Source organism: Dipteris shenzhenensis, chromosome 6 (assembly GCF_047967505.1).
Source record: "Dipteris shenzhenensis isolate YYH24624 ecotype China chromosome 6, Dip_SZ_1.0, whole genome shotgun sequence".
Lineage (NCBI taxonomy): Eukaryota > Viridiplantae > Streptophyta > Polypodiopsida > Gleicheniales > Dipteridaceae > Dipteris > Dipteris shenzhenensis.
In genome coordinates, this window is record NC_141601.1 from 41911393 (window position 1) to 41930375 (window position 18983).

General features: G+C 44.3%; 1 protein-coding gene across 2 annotated transcripts; it reads right to left on the bottom strand.

Annotated features, from left to right (window-relative positions):
- Positions 1-316: 316 nt before the first annotated feature.
- LOC147901189 (tRNA pseudouridine synthase 1-like) lies at positions 317-15438 on the bottom strand. Of its 2 annotated transcripts, none has more exons than XM_087375844.1 (2): positions 13214-15438; positions 317-1252 (listed from the first exon to the last, which is right to left on the bottom strand). In XM_087375844.1, exons 1-2 carry the CDS (start codon positions 15277-15279, stop codon positions 970-972), a joined length of 2349 nt encoding a protein of 782 aa, XP_087231970.1. In that variant the 5' UTR covers positions 15280-15438; the 3' UTR covers positions 317-969. The 2 variants fall into 2 exon arrangements, with proteins under 2 accessions (XP_087231970.1, XP_087231971.1); XM_087375845.1 differs by having other exon boundaries at positions 1066-1304.
- Between the last annotated feature and the right edge of the window lie 3545 nt (positions 15439-18983).

The window sequence follows — 18983 nt, forward strand, 5'->3', positions numbered from 1 at the left end:
TTCACCCTCAGAGAGGTCTGTAAAGAAGAAAGCAATCGTCAATGAATCCTATGGTCCAATGAATCCTATCTTAAGCACAAATTATAGTAATTGGGTTTCACAAACACACACATAGCTCAATGGCAATCAGAGTCAAGCTGCAAAAAAGGTATATATCTCTAGATTTCACAAGGAGATTTTGTTGGATACTATGTATTATTCAACTGACACTCAAAGAGAAGTCAACAAGAGCACCGTGCACCCCAACCTCTACAAAAAGTTGTTTACAGATTATGCCTCAGCACAAGCAGCAGTCGAGTCAGTCGCTGAGCAGTCATGCAGCCACTACCACTTGCCTTTTAGAAGGTCCTCGGCATGAAACTAAGAATCGGGTATCTGGAAATCTGCAAACTTCCAAAACTGGACACGAATGCTTTATAAAGACATCATCCCAGAAACTTGGGAACAGCCAGCAGAGAAAATCCTTCGACTGTCCATGGAAGACTAATCTGAAGCTGCCACAAGACGACAGTTGGCATGACAACCTTTTGGAATTTCATTAGGTTGGTTCTCTCATACTAAAGCAATTCCCCTTGAGCTGAGATCATTAGATTGCTAGGAAATAGACAAATATCCAACAAGCTGTAAGATAGGAAAAAAGAGGTGCTCTCTTAAGATCTGTGCTTCTTGATTGGAATCGATTTTTAGCAATCTACTTCAGACACCATACCTTCACAGGTCATAGCCTCCCAATGGCATAGATGTATGAGAAAATTGTCACCAACTTTAAAAATTGGAATGCTAGCAGCTATATGCATTAATATCCATGAGATTTAACCTGTCTTTGTTCTTTGAGGCAGCATAGCATAAAGCAGTCTTAGGCTCCTGCAAACCTATAACAAAGCTTTGAAGGATAAGATCATTAGGTGGATGACGGACTGGGAAGATCAAACTATAAAAGAAGAGCATTTCTTGTTCTTGTTAAGCCCACTACTTTTCCTTCATCTTCTCAGCTTCTCTTGCAGTCACAAAATCTGGAAAATTACGATCATTTAAAGAATGCAAAAAAAGTGCCATAAGACCCTCCTTGTGTTCCATTGCTGCAATGTGCTCGTAAATGATATCGTGCTTGAAATGACTTATCTCATTTTCAAGTCCTTTCTGAGACACCTCTTCATGAGTGCTGTGCCACTTCTGATTATAAGAAAAGTACATGCATTCATCCAAAAAAAGGCCAAGCTCTGGCGCTGTCGGCACAGTCACGCGCACATCCCTGATTCCCACATGCAAAAAAACCACGTAAGAAGTCTCCAACCATGACCAATCTGCAAACACGAATGCACAAATAAACATGAAGACAGTAATGTGAAAAGTCACTGCAAAATGGTCACCACATAGCTCAAAGAGCATCAGCAATTTGACTAAGCGATGATGAACACTGAAACTACAAAGACGACAAAAGAGATTTAACCGTACACTAGCACACTTTAACAAGGCCTACACAGTCAATGCGCAATTCAAATTTGAATGCTGTGGATAATGGCAAACAAGTGTACAATGGTCTCCGTCCAATCCGCTTCCAGAGAGAGCAGTCATTTGAAGACCTGACGCTATTCTCTATATATCGTAAAGGACGATTTGGTTTGTATAGGTCGAACAAGGACGTGGGTGGGCCCATGGTTGTCAGAAACGTCAGGTATGAAACGTTAAGTACGTTTTAGGGTTGAGTACCTAAGATACCTAAACTTAAGAAACTTTAGAAACGTATAAATAAATAAATAATATCTATATATAAGATATCTTATTAGTTATTAGTAATTTATAATAGATACTGAGATGCATCATGCTGCATGTGCCATGGCCCATGCACATTGCACTTATTACTAGAACATACATGATACATCATACAATATACAAAATCCAAGGCAAGTACTCAAAACTTTGCTGAGGGCAGGCTGAAAGCACACAGGGCTCCAAGATCAACACACGGGATTGCAGGTTTCATGCGTCGAGCAGCTCGAGGTGTTGGAAATGGCACTGTACAATGTACAGCCGTCAACCTTAACCCAAGGTGCAATTTTTGGGCAAAAGCCCTAAATTTTAAGGCAGGTTTCTAAAGTTTCTAACGATTCTTACCTTTAGAAACGTGTATCTATCCAACCATGCGTGGGCCACGGCTTGAAAATCCATAGCATTGAATCTGACAACTCCCGGAGACTGGTATCAAGCAAGACAAGTTCGTCTTCAAAATTCTTGGTGAAGAGAGGCACTGGAGCCTTACCCAAATAAACCGGTACATTAATGAGACTGACCTGCCAGGACTGGCACAAGCTGATGATCCTTTGTTAGAGGGCTGACCTCCTCCCAGTGTAGTCTCTTGAGGTGTTAATTCTACTCCACATGCTAGCCGTGGGTGTACTGGGTTTGGGGCTCAAGGTCCTCCCATTTTGTAAGATGCATGAGCACTACTTTGCCTTCCCCATGCACCCATATCCATAGCTGATCTTACTGCAGCAGAAGCCTTACGAACAACCTGAAAGGACTCCAATGAGAGGATTTCTAATTACTATAACTAAGAATCGTCTGGACATGACTTGAAGCTGCCACATCAAAGCTTAATCTGCGTGCTGCAAATATCAGTTCCAAGGGCTGCCCCATGTGGCTGCTATGAACTGCTTCTCTAAGGCTTCTCTATCTACCGCATCTGCTCAGCTGATTGCTATGCCTTGCCGCACATCCACAGATACTCATGGTGGCTCTGCTACCGATGCTGATGCCTAATGGAGACTGGCCCAAAACATAGCCACTGCTACTGCCAGGGTGCCCCTTGTCATATACTATGACAGGCCCTTTGAAGCTCCTGTGACCTGTCCCATGACCTTCAAAGATCATGTCCTCCTGTTCTGAGGATACGCTAACCCACCCTAGCCTAGCTTGTCCCTAGAAGACCTCACACAAGGGCCATGAATCATGCCTGCCATGATGAGAGCTTCTTTTGCAAATAAACATCTGACAGGCTCTTCTGCAAAAGGTGATCTGACAAAAGGAAAATCTGGCAAGCTCCTCTACAAACGACGATCTCATAAAACAATGATCTGTCAAGCTCTTCTACGATTGACAATTGCAAACGACACACATTGCTTCTGCAAAGCTATAGCGCGTCAACCCACAACACACAATTGCAAGCAAGGTCGGGGCATACAATATATATATACCTTTCTAAGACTAGAATAAGTCCAATCATACAAATTTAGATTTGTTGTTGTTCTAAAGACCAAAAATCTACACAGAAAAGAAAAGAGAAAATGAAAGAGAAGAAAAAAGAGAGGTAAACAAAAACTTTTATGAAAAACAAAAGGAAGACATATTTAGCAAGCAAAGCAACACTTGTCGTCATCAGTGCCCAAGCATAAGCAGCTATACTGGGTTTCTAAAGACCCACGGAGTCTATTGGGCAAACCCGGTGCTTACTAAAATATGTCAAATAAACAAAAGAGAAAGAAAACAAGAAAGGAAGAAGAAAGGAAGAAGGTGACTAAGCAAAAATAAACAAGCAAGTCAAGAAACAAAATCTTCCAAAAAACTGGAATTAATGCTCTCTCTCTCTCTCTCTCTCTCTCTCTCTCTCTCTCTCACACCCTTCTACCAGAGACATGAGGTTGATCCATCCCAACCATTTGGAGACCTATGCTTAGATATTGCCATGTTCAGCAAACAAGGAAATGTTATGCTTATTGGTGACTTAAATGCACGCATAGGAGACTCACAATTTCAATATCCCACACAGCAAGAATATATAAAGGACCAGGAGATAGACATTGACCCCGGTTGGTGTAGATGCTCCGAGGATAAAGTGGTGAACGCACATGGCACAGCATTGGAGCACTTGATGAATGGGATGCACATGTTGGTGGTAAATGGGACAGCCCTTTTCCCAAATCCAATTCCCCTACTTGTTTCCTTGCCAGCGGGGGGGCTAGTGTAATTGACTAAGCATTGAAGCTTGTAATCTTGTCCACAATTTCTCAATTGGCCCGAAGTCTCCTGACTCAGATCACAAACCACTCTATGTAGAGCTTAATATATTGTTGGCCACAGCAATTTTTGAGCAGCATACAGCAGCTGAGTGTGGAAAGAATAAATGAGGCGAAAAAGATGGAGTATGCTGAAAGTTTAGAGGCATGCCTGCTGGGAAAACAGAATTTTGGGTGGGCAGAACTGAAGAATGCTATTCTCACCACAGCCAAGTCAGTTTTGGGGTACAAAAAGAACAGTAAAGAGCGTAAGAAAGGGCTACCCTGTAATGACTGGTTTGATGCTGAGTGCAAGGCAGCTAGGAATGCACTGAAGGGGATTCCAATGGGAGATGAGAGAAGAGCAGCTGAGAAACAGTTACATGCTCTCATACGCAAAAAGAGGCATTTGTATATTGAGAAAAAGGAATGGACAGATGCAATTGACTTTGTCAAGCAACCTAGAAGAGCATGGAGAGGAGTTAAACAAAAGCCAAATGACATCATGGGAGATTTTACAGAAAAAGAGATGTTTGAGTATGCTCAACAGCTCTACACCCATCCTAAGGCTCGGCCCATGGTGAGCATGTCTCTCTTTGGCAACACTCAAGGCTTTTTCTCATTGGAGGATGTACAAGATGGCCTAAAGAAAATGGCAAACGGGAAGGCGGCAGACACTCTACATCTCACGGCAGAACTTATTAAGTGGACCAACGAGCACACCCAAAGGCACATACTAATGGCATTAAACCAAGCATTGGTATATGGCTTCCCGATAGAATGGCAAGAGAACTGGATCAAACCAATTTACAAGGGGGGTGACCGCGATCAATTATCAAACTATAGAACCATTATGGTATGTTCCACTCTAGCCAAGCTATATAGTACAATAGTAGAGGCAAAGTTGAGTAATTGGGCAGAAAAGGAAAAGAAGAGGGCAGTGGGACAAGCGGGTTTCAGGCCCAAACACTCTACAGTGGATCACCTAGTCACCCTCCGAGTTTTGATGGAGGAAAGCCGCCTCAAGGGGAAGCCACTCTTTTGTTGTTTTATTGACTTTAAAAAGGCATTTGATACAGTGCCCAAAGACGTGCTATGGGAGAGAATGCAATGCATAGAAGTGCCCGAGGAGATAAGGTTCGCTGTCTTTAGACTTTATGAGAAAGTAAAATGCCAGATGAAATGTAAGGATGGGATGTCACAAGAATTCTACAGTAATATGGGGGTCAAACAAGGATGCCCGCTCTCACCCACCTTGTTTGGTTTGTGCATTGATAGACTTGAGGAATTGGTGCACAAAGAAGCATGTAAAAGAGAATTGTCGAGTCTTAACCTAGTAGGTTTTGGGATTTGGTTGCTTCTTTATGCAGATGATGTGGTTGTTTTCACTGATAGTGAGAGCAAGATGCAACAAATGATGGATATACTTGGCATATTCTGTTCGGAAAGTGGGCTGGCTGTTAATGTTACCAAAACTAAACTCATGACAGTCAAAACTATACAGCCAAGCAACCCCCCCTCAATCTCATACATGGGTCAACCAGTTGATACAGTGCACTCATTCAAATACCTAGGCATTGAAATTCCAGCCAATAATAAATGGAGCAGCTGTGTGCAACGGAGACTTGATGCAAGATGGGGAAAGTATTACCAATTTGAAAATGACTACAATAATAGCAATACAAGAAGATGGCATGTACGAAACATGATTTTTGGGGCATATGTGATACAAACAGTGCTCTATGGAGTAGAGGTGTGGGGTGGGAGTATATCATACTCGAAATGGAATGATTTGGAAAAATGCAGAAATCTTTTATTAGGAGACACCTTGGCATCAAGGCTACTACACCCTACTCTCTACTACTTCTAGAGACAGGATGCTTACCCATAGAGTTACATGCTTTAAAGAAGGTACTCAGATTCATTACAAAGGTCAAAGGCATGGATGCTGAAACGCTGCCAAAGAGGGCATGGGGAGAAAGTCAAAAGCCCCAAAAGACAAACAAGAGCAAGATTTTGGCATCTGGATGGGCACTAGATCTGAGAAATTGGTTCAGGAAGTGGGAGGTAGAGGAGTACTTGAACTACTCACCAGAGGAGGTAGATGAAGATGCTTTTCATCGTGACCTGCTGAATGCACTACACAGGAAATGGCAAACAGCTAAAAAAGAGATAAGTTCGAGTACTACTGCACATTTATCAACCCCCAATAAGGAGTCAACCACGCAGAAGTACATTTGCACACCTATGGCAATGCATAAGCGGAGGGCTTTGGCTTCACTTCGCACCCGATCACACCAGCTGCAAATTGAAATAGGAGGATGGAAAGACATGCCAAGAGAGAGCAGAATATGCCAATTATGTGACTAGGGTATGCCACAAACAGAACACATGGTAATGATATGCCCTTACTATGCACACATTAGGAAAAAGTTCAGCTCTCTTCTTCGAGGACATAACAGACTGGCTGATTTGCTACATAAGGCGTCACCCTCAGCTTTAGGAACATTTGTATCTAAGCTTTTCAAGCACAGAAACTCACCTAGACATAAAGGTAGTTTCTCTTATTACCCTCCCCTTTGAGGGAGGAGTCTTTATGTATGTAAGGTTTTGTATTGTTTCAGGTCCCATAGGCCGATTTTTGGTCTTCAGAGGACGATAATATATTCTTCTTCTTCTTCTTCTTCTTCTTCTTCTTCTTCTTCTTCTTCTTCTTCTTCTTATTTAAAACATAAAAAGCTAAATGGACCCTTTACACTTATGTATCGCTTCCTACAAAGAGGCAAAATTACAATCCTAACTTACAAAGCACAAGCATACTCAATCAAACTCTCTTTTGAAACTAAAAGAAAAACAGGCTATTCAGCTCCCCGCTTTTTGTTTTCAGCTTATGTTCAAGCATTCTAAACATACCTAATGCCGATACACCATAGATAAAAGACTTCATATCTAAGATTGTGCGTACTTTTTTCATTATTTTCCTTGGATTATACCTCTTGTGATCAAATTACTACATTGGGACATACAACTGTTAGAAATGACCCAACAGAGGGTACACACAGCGGAAGACTGACAGTAATGCCCAGGAGCTCACACAGTGTGGTGTGGGTGTGGAATCACAAACTTCTTTACTTAATGTGCATTCAATAGATGTGCAGACTCATCAACAGACAATGAACCGGCCAGCTAGAGAAACCACCAAAATATATATTTCCGTCCAAAACTATGGACACAATACAAGAGAGATAGATCCAGAGTCCCACCAATGGTGTGGTCCTATGATCTTACCACAAGGTCCTTCTCCTATCTGCTGGCTATCTCTAGACTCGAGCCCGCGTGCTCCACCTCGAGCTTATGTGGACTCTCCGTCCTTTGACCTCAGCTCCTTCCTGCCCTAGAAGACAGCCAAAGTCTCAGCCTCACACTTGAGCTAAGTCTGCAGCAACACTGGTACTCCTTCAGCTTCTAGATGTAGGCCCCAAGGGTTGTGCTCTGCTGCTCCTTTCTGCTCTGCTGGAAGCTGCACTGCTCGATGTGAAATGAGGCCTATGGCCTCTGCTTTTATAGGCCCCCAAGGGCCCCTTGAAGCAACCGACCAGCCAGCCCTAAATGGGCCGACTAGCTGGTCTGTTTGGGCCGACCAGTCTGCCCCAAAACCAGCCCTTTAAGGGCTCCAAAACTAGGGCCCTTTGGCCCACACTTCTAAGGCTTTTGGCCCTCCAATCTAGGCAAGCGCCCAGCCTATATAAGGCATGCCACTGCCCACTGTCAGCCCCGTTTGCTGCTCCACCAGGCCTGCTGGTTCTGCCCTCTGCCAGGTTCTCTCCAGCCACGTATGCAGCGCCGTACACTGCTGATGTCATCGCACCCTGCCAGGTCAGATCTAGGGCTTGCTGTCCCCGCCATCTGCACTGTAATTCGCGCCATCTATTGCAGCCTTCTTCTCTTGTGAGGTGCTGCCCATGTGGCAGCCCCCTCTCTCTCTCTTCTTTGGGCATCTTCTGCCCTAGGTCTCCCTCCCCCACGCTCTCCTCATTTGGGGGCCTACAGATGGGGAGGTGACCTTTCCAACAACAACCCCATAAAAGGAGGCCATTCAGGCCTCATTCCACATCATTTGGAGCAGCAAGTTCTCAACAGTCTAGAGCAGCAGATCAGCACCTATTGGGCTTACATCCAAGAGGTGGATAGAAAGCTGAAGAGCTGCAGATAGAGCTGAGTGAAGGCTGCACACCTAGGCTGACACCCCAAGAATCAAGATGTAGAGATCATGGCACAGAGACTAAGTCTACAGAAGCTCGACGAGGAGCTTAGGGATCTAGAAGTGCCAAGAAGATAGTAGGATGACTTTTGGTAAGGACAGAGGATCATGGTTTGGTGGGACTCCAGACTCTTTTGTCTTGTGTCCGGTTCTGGATGGAAATATATCTTTTGTTGATTATATATCTCTTGTATCATTGTCTATTTACTGGCTTGGACACACACATGTTTGTGGACTGTACACAAGAAGTTTCCGATTCCGTAATTAAACACTTCTGCATGAATTCTATCAGTCTTCTGTTGCGGGATACCCTCTGTCTGGTTCATTTCTATCATGGTATCAGAGCCCTGATCGGAAGTTCACAAGAAGTGGAGCTTGAAGGCAAGGACCTTGCTGAAGGATGACCTTGATTTATAGCTAGGGGAGATCTACTTTGATGTTTGAAGAATTGTACCCTTGCGAGAAGGAGGGAGGCTCAGGTTCAGGTAGAGGCATACGACACTCTTACTTTATCTTTTCTTAGTTCACTGTCATGGCCCAAAGATTTGCGATTCCTATTTTAAGGGAACCCACGCAAGTTGGATGGGATTTTTAATCTTGAGACAGAGCTCTATGGCATGAACATGGACAAGGGGGGTTTAGTACAGTTAGCACATCACTAGATGAAGGTTGTGCAGGATCAACTAGTGGTATTGGTCAAAGGACAAGTTTGACCAAGATGGCTAGGCTATTGTTGGGCATAGCTATAGGATTGCAGAGCAGCACGTGGCGATAGTGACATTCGAGGAGCTGATACTATTGCTTCTATAGCAAGAAGATCGGGAGAAGAAATACGACGGAACCGATGATAAAGCCCTTGTAGCTCAGGACAAGAGCAAAGGCAAGGATGAGGGCAAGCCTGGCAAAGGCAAGCCCAAGAAATACAAGTCTGAAGATGGAGCGAACTCTTCAAATGAAGAAAACAAGAGGAAGAAAGGAAAGAAGTGCTTCTATTGTGATGAGCCAAGACATTTTGCAAAGGATTGCAGCAAGAAAAAGGCTGATCAGAAGAAGAAGGGGGCTAGCTCAGATGAGTCAAAAGATGATGTGGTGGTCACAAAAGAACCTTTCTTAGTGACATCTCTCGGTGTTGCTGAGGTGAAGTATGCAAACCCCAGTGATACGGTGAGGATGTCTGACCTTGAGAGAGGATCAGATGGGGAGTCAAAAACTTTTGTGAAGGTGAAGGACAATGATGAGTGCTTGAAGCCATCTAGGTGCTTGGCTAGTATTGCTAACACAAAGGAGGATTCTTCAACAAGACCTGTGGACTCAGAGTCAAATGGATGATGTGACTTAGAGGGGGACATCACACGACTACACATGGATGCTGATGGTCTAGGTAATCTGGAGTTATGCTTGGGATTTTATTTCTTGAGTACGTTATTTGGTTGCAGACCTTGCCGGATGGAGAACGGGTTGAAACCAGACCTTGAGAGCATGGTGCCTGGAGAATTTCATGCTGTTCACCCATAGTGAGGGGGACAGTTCGAGGATGCTAGTAACTGGACTGCTCGCGTTCAAAGGCAAGCACATACTGAAGAAGGTGGTACCATCTGGTGCCACCAATGCTCATGCGGAACCAGACCTGGTGCCTGGAAAACCACATGCAGGAGCTGATTGTTTATCCAGGTTACCAGTGTTAACTTCATGGAAAGCAAGTATGATTAGATGCTACACCCTTATCACTCGATGAAAAGCCAAGAAACGACATCAACACCACAATGATCTAGAGGGCTGCAATATGGGAGCTACTGCAGCATCTTCATCAACCGGGGGTGTTAGAAATTAGAATAGGGTTAGTCACCTCCCCATCTGTAAGCCCCCATATGAGGAGAGCATGGGGGGGTGAACCGTAGGATGACATGGCTGCCACATGGGCACCACTTTGACTGCCATGTGGGTAGCATGTTCACAGTAAACAACAAATCATGGGGCCGCCACATGGGCAGCACATGAGCTGCCATGTGGGCAGCAGGTCCAAAGAGTTACCTGGCAGTTGTCTGCGTCACCATGGTGGACACTGGACAGCAGGGGAATGGATGTGCCATGTGTCTGTCACAGGTTGGCTGGAGCATGATTGTGCATGGAAAACAGTATGGAACAGAAGCGATGACATCAGCAGGTGTATCGGAGGAATCCAGCGGGCTGTATGGATCTGAAACGCTGGCTGAAAGAGGCCTGACAGGAGGCGGAACAGCAAATCTGGAGATGCGCCTGTTTGGAGATGGTTATGGGGCAGAAGGCTGAAGAGGTGCAGACAGAGCTGAGTGAATGCTGCACACCTAGGCTGACATCCCAAAAATCAAGGTGTAGAGATCACAACACAAAGACTAAGTCTACAGAAGCTGGACGAGGAGCACGTGGGCTTAGGCATCTAAAAGTGCCAAGGAGACCCGACTGGAGCCTTCGTGAAGTTATACCTTTGTAAGACTAGAATAAGTCCAATCATACAAAATTAGAATTTTTGTTGTTCTAAAGATCAAAAATCTACAAAGAAAATAAAAGAGAAAATGAAAGAGAAGAAAAAAGAGGTAAACAAAAACTTTTATGAAAAACAAAAGGAAGACATACTTAGCAAGCAAAGCAACACTTATGTCGTCATCAGTGCCCAAGCATAAGCAGCTACACTGGGTTTCTAAAGACCCGCGGAGTCTCTTGGGCAAACTGTCACGATCTGTGACGTATTCCTTTCTCTATATCTTAGACTTATGGATGGTTTGATGAATGGACACTTGTGGAAGGGTATGCCCTTTCGACGGGACACTTCCTATGAGGCACAACCCTTCACAAGAGACATTCTATTGAAGAGACACTCCTATTGTAATGTACCCTCTCATCAAGGGTCACACCCTTCACAAGGGGTACACACCTCTTCATGCACATACACTTTGGAGTACACACCTTTTCATGTGTGACTTTTCACTCTCTATATAAGAGAGGCCCAACTGTATGGATGACACACTACAGACACTCAAGCAATACAAATATTCCTTGTTCTCTGCTATTTCAGTCTCCTTTCTGTTCCTTAGCACATTTCTAAATATAGTAAATCTAGGATTTCTTACAGTGGTATCAGAGCAAATTTCGCTCCTGCCTGTAGGAAATGCCCCCCACCTTCTAGCGCCTATCTGATACATCTCTTTCCGCTAGAAGGATATCCACGCACATTGTGCATGGAAGAGATGGAGAGAATGAGCGTCAAAATTTTTAGCACCAACCCCACCTAAAATCATCAATGGCCTCTCCATCTCCCCCACATCACGAGTTGATGTGAATGGACACGACAAAAATCGTGTCTTTTGATGTGCTTGGGCTGTCCCAAAACCAAGGGACGCACCTTTTCCACCATCGGACACACCTTTTGATGAAGAGTTTTGACTCCTAAGGGACACACCCCATCGTGGAAAAAAGGACACACCTTTTCGTGTGGGGACACCCCTTTTTAAAACAGGGTCACACCCCTTCATGAAAAGGTACACCTATTCCAAGGGTCACCCCCCTTAGAATAGGCACACCTTTTGGCACCAAGCACCCTACAAAAGGGTACCTAAAAGGACTAAAAAGGAAAACCAGCCCTATACCCAAGACCTAACCCTAGACTACCCAAGGGTTCTCCAAACCCATGCACCACCCAGCAATAGGCGCACAAATCAAAACGCGAATTCCTGCAATACGTTTCGTTTTTTCTGCAGTATGTGTTTGCGCCATATCCCTGCAGCAAGCTGTGCCCCTCGTCAGGCCTCCATCTTGCGTCATTCTAGATGGCCTGCATCAACCGACTCTTTTGCTTACCTGCCTACAAGACGTGGTGATCGAACAGATCCCCTTTGCAGCCTCTATCGTCATCTTGCTGCCTCGATTTCTGCAAACAGCGTAGGTGCCAGAAATTCGTCATCTTTCCAGCGCCAGATCATCAGCCCTTGCTGCCACAAATCAGCCCTGGAAGCAAGCAAGGCACTTCCCTCAAGCAGCGCCAGATGCAAGCAGTCTCTGCCAGCAAATTAAATCAGCCTGGTCCCTGCTGCGCATAGCCTGTGAACAGCGACTTTTGGCAGCCCTCCTTTTCCGTCTAGCCAGGCTCGGTCCTCATCTAGTACCCTACATGTTTCTGCGCAGTCCATCTTCGCCAAGCTACGAACTTCCACGCAGGAAAAGTGTGCCAGATCTCATGCGATCTGCACCACGCCTCTACCAACGCCCCTATCTGCCTCGAAAGTCTCACCAGGCACCAGAAATGTTTGAGTCAATGTGAGGCATTTTTATAATGTGTAAACCACTATATTCAGGTTGTTCACGTTTATCGTATATATCAACCTCTAATCCTATGGTAGATTGAGAAAGTCTAAGATCTAAGAAAACACAAGAATCCCCACTTGAAGTGCAGTTCAGTTCACAAGAGTCACGAGGATAGATTCCATCTCCAAAAGCTCTAGCGTCTTAGTACATAAAGTCTTGAAAGTTAGGAACATCTAGTACAAATAAATCATCTATAAAACGCCTAACTTGACTAAGCTTATGTAAAATGATAGGGCAGGTATTGATAGAAATAAGACGTTACATAAACTCACATTCATAACAATGGCTCTTGGACAAGTAGCCGTGGCAAAAAGGTACGCACAGGGAGAAGGCCTTGACTGCCAGGAAATATTCGATCTCACAGCAATGATGACAACCATCAGAATAGGCCTTGCCTTAGTAACACATCACCAGTGCCCAGACATCACCAATAGCGATGGGCCCTTATAGCTTAAGACAAGAACTAAAGGTTATTACATGAGGAGAATGTAAGAAGCACACTCACTCCTCTATGAGCAAAAGCACCACAGTCCAAGAGCAGATAAACAAGCAGACAGTCACAAGCAGAGATATAGGCATACAAGCAATATCAAGACAGAGAGGTGCAGATAAAGGTACTGACCTCCTCAGGGCTGTATCCATCATGGACTCTGGAACACAGCCCCTGAAGATGGCGATGGCCAAACCAATCATTTTCCTGATTTGATGAAGCATGAAGCTCTGCCCAACTACTACACACTTCAAAAATTCTGTGTTTCCTACAGTGAAGACATCACCAACCTCAAAAGAGACAATAAAGCGCTTCGCACTAGGATCATCTGCCTTCAACCTTGTTGTGAAATTGTGAAAATTGTGAGTACCAACAAAACGATTCAATATACGGTTCAACCTTGTGCGCTCTGCTTCTCCAAAATGAAATGAAGAGAGAGTATTTCCTGTCCCATGGGAATCAGAACCGTTTTCTTGGGATCCTGACACAGCATGTTCTTGTGGAGAAAGAACACTATGCTCATCTGTCTTAATTGAAGAGCTTTGGCTGTCAGAAAACAGTGAAACATTCTGCTGCATTTCTTTTGCATCAGGCACAGCAGTCACAACTTCAACGCCAGTTATCTTCTGAGCAGCACCTATCCCTACTATTTCACTTGCCCCATTGTTGATGAGGGTTTCCGAGCATCCTGAACTTTCTTTATTTACTCCCGATGTCTCTCCCTCGACCTTCATGTGACTTACCACCTCTTTCTCATTCTCTGTGACACTCTCCACATTCTCTCCAGATGTGGACTTACCGCATCGCTTGCCTACTGCTCCTGGAACCTTTCTTCCTCGCTCCGAGCATTCAAGACACTTTGCCAATGCACCGTCTCTCCCTTCGCTTGCCAAAACTGTCTCTCTATCCCTATGTGCACTGGGGTCCAAAGCAAAAATTGGAATGACATACTCATACCTCCTTCGATCACAATATTTCTTGGCACTGAATGTGGGAGTGACTCTTTTGTAGCCAAGCAATCGAATCTGACTGGGAAGATGGCTATTGACCCTCTCTACAAATCCTGGGGGATCGACAAAGAAAAATCCTGACACGACCTGACCCACAGCACTAACCCCCTTGTCTGTCCTCGCAGCCCTCGTCCAATCCACCTTCCTTGGATTTCCATCATAATTTGGGGGCAAGGCTTCCGCTTTTAGAAGAGCTTCCTCAAGGACACCTTCTATTGTAACAGCCCCAGGATTTTTTTGCATCCCTTGATAGCCCGCCCCCGAGTAAGCGAACAGCATTGCAATCTTCCTCCTTTTCTTTGGCCGAGTTCGAACAGCGCCTACACTCTCAGTTTCTTTTGAGTCCTCTACACCTTCATCCATGCAATCTCCTTCAGATTCCACGCCTGGAAGGACCTGGGGATCACTTGCACGATTTGCACCTTGCAATTCTCCATTGGGAAGCTCCTCTAACTTGGGCTTCACTTGCCTGGGTATCTCCAACTGGTCGATGGACGCAGGACCCGTTAACATCTCTGTGGTTTCCTTTTCACATGCCCTTTTCTTTTCGACATCTGAGTCGCCAAACGATTGAAAGCTCTTCTGAGGAGCCTCCGGCTGAGCAGCAGTTTGAAATATTTCTGCTGCCTCTTTACACCCTCTGCTGTCATCCTCAGAGGTTTCGGTTCCATCCACCAATTTTCTCGGTTTCGGTAGCCTGCACGTTTCTTCTGGCTCGTCCCTTGGTCTTTTCTTTTCCACAGTCCCGTCTTCAGCTCCAATACCATTTTTTTGCGCATCATCAACTGACCGAGTGTCAAATTCATTGTGCATATCTTCAGCAATCCCCCCTTCACTCACAACATGTTCAGCACCGGTGGTGTCGCTACCCCCAAGCTGCACACTAACTTCAACGCCATGCAAGCTGTCTAATAATTCGTCCTGAAATCCCTCCTCGACTTCTTTTCTTTCCACTTGGATTAGGATTTCCAACCCATCGGTCCGGGGTGCATTGTTCCTGAAAGGGGGCAAATCCAGAGGGATTTCTGGGAGTCCTAAGGGATGGGAGCTGCCCACGAGGCCATCAAACGAAGGGGCAAACTGGAGACCATTTTCAGGAAGTGTGAGCTCGCCATCGGTGCAAGGAGGGTGCAAGATCTGTAGAGGTCCATGTTCTCCAACATCTGAAAGGGGGGGAGTAGCTGCCATGGAAGGTCTGAGCTTCCTTGGGAGAGTGCAAAGAGATAGACCTAAGAAAAACACCTTAATTATCAACTCACATCAACCTCCATTTCAATAGCCACGTGCCACACTACCCAAGATGTGCCCGTATGTGCGGCCTCTCACAGTCCTGAGCTCAAGCCCCAACGTGTGGTATGTGCCGGTTCAAGCTCCAGCCTCCAGGAGCAGCTCAAGATTCTATCTTTGTCACCCCGTATGGGAACGCTTCCAATTTCAATACAACACAAAACTAGAGATGCCGTGGTGGTAAGCAGCCTTTCTGTCGTCGAGCACATAAGTACTAACTTGAATCCCAGTATTTTATCAAATTTTTAACCGAAAAAAACGAATGAGTACAAATATGAACATGAGACGCGACACAGGGTCCACATTCCTCCCTGTAAATGTCAGGGGTGGTGATATATTACTGACTTCGTGATGTCCACTAGTTTTGAAGTTGAAGCCCAACAAATACGGCAATGCTCACAAGAGCTCATAATTGGTCCTTGTTTTGTAGTCTATACAATATTGTCACATAGGCTACAACCATATGAATAAAGGTGTCGTGATCCTTCGATGTTGCATCTAGCTTGGATTTCTTTGCTCTTCGCATCAAGTACATGCATCGAAAGAGTGTAAGAATTCATATTGAAAACAAGCAATTTTGAATGAACGAGCAATTAAAAATATTTAGATGATAATATAATTATTATAACCACACAATGTGTGGGCGCGGAGGCGGCATACTTCCTTCCCCAAGGAGTTATAATCCGAGGGAACGGGCCCTTCCCTGTGCATTGAGATTGAGAGCATCGAGAATATTAGCACCAGGAATATTAGCGCTGAGAAGAAGTCTCGCGAATGGATAAGATACAGGCATATTACCTGAACGTCAATAGTCGTAATTGTAGTCGAATGCTGGTAAAATCACCATGACTGATGCGCCAGCGAAATTCAAATTCTCATCATCTATTGGTTATTTCTTTGATCTTGGAGGCAAAGAAAAGGCTGCAAAATAGTTGGCAAAACAATATATGTGAAGCGAATTGCACTACAGAAGCAAGTTTTGCAGATCTTTTGTGTGCTTGAAGGCTATATCCACCTCTCGGCAGTTCACCTCTACATCTGAATTTCCAAATCAGGCATTAGCAAACATCACAGCTTTTGAAGACATAATTACTACCTTGCATGCTACTGAACAGAAGTGGTAAGCATCCTAGAGACCTCTCACGCAAGTTTTTGCAATCCTTTGGATGACTTGAAGTCTTTGGTTTAGAAGCACCACTAAATTCGTAGTAATGATGATGTACGTCTACAACCATAACGACATTTGATGGAAATCACACTTCATCAAGCTGCGATCGCCTAAAACTAGCTGTGAGAAGGCTCAAATCACAAACGATCAGATTCAAGCTGCATGAGAAGGTAAAATCGAGTGCCCTTTTAGAAGCCTAGCATTCACAATTGACCAAAGCTCTAATTCCACAATTCCAAATCAGTATCAAATCGATATACTTGTACTTGAGTGTCGTCAATACCTTCCTCAACACCAAAGCGCTCAGAACACACATTGAGCATGTCGTAGTAAGAGAGTTGACTCAAGTCTGGAATGCAACTCTCGACGGGATAGCTTATGCCTCCCATGTAGAGGTTTTGAGCAAGCGCCCAACAAACTTGAGACCAGCTAGAAGGCCAAGAAGCCAAGTGCCAAGAGTGGCTCAACAACCAGAAACCGGCCAAGAAGCCAAGTGCCAAGAGTGGCTCGCATCCTTTGTCTAGTCAAAGGATCAAGCACCATAGTTGTTGGCTTATTTGTCAACTTGTAGTAGGTGCAAACTTTTCTTCCTTCTTCTCTGTCATCGTAAGCTGCCAGAAAACAAAAGTGGTGTGCCATCATATCCTTCATAGTATCATGGGCTCATGAGTCTCGATTCAATGTGTATGTAGAGCACATGTTTATTAGGAGCCATTTTCCTTGTTTTGCAACCAAGTTGCTCAAGACCACTCAAAGTGATTAAGATAATGATTCGCAATGCAAGAAAGAGATCAACTACTACAAGATGGTTTGGCATCTCTATATTTGCAGCTGGTTTGTTTGCTTGGATTTTGAGTACGGGCCTTATGATATGTCCTCCAATACCATTGGTTCTACGAATCCTCTCTACTTAATGCTTGGTTCTAATTTTGGAGCCCTACTCAAAATTTTGAGGCAATGGAGCCTTTGGGACCTCTTCTACCAATTGGGTACTTGCCTCGGGTAGGGTGCTATCAAATCACCCTCTCTCACCTATTCTGCCATCCAAGTGTCCTAAAGGGCACTCTCACTTGGTCCAATGTTGTGCATATCTAATCTTATGGCAAGACACCAGCTAAAGAAGGAAATAGAAAGTTAGACTAAAGTAGACACGTAAATACTACAAGCATGTTCCAACGCTTACTGATAAGAAAGTTCTTTAGATGACGAACGGAAGTGACTAAAGTTGACTTTTAACCATAATGACTAGCGTGTTCAAGCACCTACTATCATGGTACACATGATATTGGAAAGTTCAGTGATGGAATACTTGATTTGCTAAAGCATCAGAGCGACTGGGCCGAGAACATGGTGTTGCGAAGGTTTGGGCCACATGTGCCACTGTTCTTGGCTCTCCTCACAATGTTGCCCATGCATATCACTCCCAGCACTTGCCAATGTCGAGCAAGGGTGTCGAAGAGTAGCAGCCAAAATTTCAAGAGACTTCAAATCGGATCAGAAATGAAAACTTGAAAAAAATTTCAATTTCGATAGCTGCACAATCAAGGCACCCAAGAGCGGGATATCACATGGACAAGCAGAAAGGGACAATCGGTGCGTGGAAGGAAAAAGAAACGCAGTATGTTTTTTAGCCATCCTTTTAATCAAAAGCTTATCGATATATGCTTTTGAGTTCACATCAAAAATAAAGAAAAGCTTAGATCTATATGAAATTCCCACCCTTAGATCTATATGAAATGAACATTCACTATGTGACACATGATTCAACGAGAGGTCACAAAACAAAACCTTCCCCCTAGGCTACCTAGCGTTAAAAAAACACTAATGTTTTTCAAAACTTGTGATCAAATAAGCTGTTCTCATGTAGCCATTAGTGTGCATCAAGAGCATGTCTAGATACACAGCAGACGTGAATTGTTCGCATGCAAAATGTTTCCATCAATGAGGGTCATCAACTGAGGCTGTCGTGCATCTATCTACAATCTGCAAGCTTATCTAACAACCAACACCTAGCAGAAACTTACATTTGGAAATGATGTGCATCCCGGAGTTGCACGAGGGTGCATTGATGTGCCCACTTATTCTGACATGTGGCCTATGTGGGGCGAGGTCAGCCTCTCGTGTACATAGCTCCTTATAGTTTTTGAAACACAAACATTTTATAGGATCCATCGCAACCCAATCTTCCCTGCAAATGTCAAGGGAGTGCTTTATTATTGAGTTATGGATGGCCAAAGACTGGTGCAAATGCTTTCTAGAAACTGAAACCCAACACGCACATGAATAGGGCATCAATCACATGAGCTCGCAAGTTTTTACTTTGATCACATGAAAGTTAACTTAGTGCAATTTGTAAGATATTGTGGGATCGGCTATGACTACATGAATGTTGATGTTTATCATTGTTTGATCACGCATCCACTAGGGTTGGATTCCC

Excerpts from the sequence above, each read along its gene's own strand:
- LOC147901189 (XM_087375844.1), bottom strand. The coding sequence starts at position 15,279 with ATGGCAGCTACTCCCCCCCTTTCAGATGTTGGAGAACATGGACCTCTA. Across the intron at positions 1,253-13,213 it reads ATGGATACAGCCCTGAGGAG|GGATGTGCGCGTGACTGTGC; the intron begins GTCAGTACCTTT and ends TGTGGGAATCAG.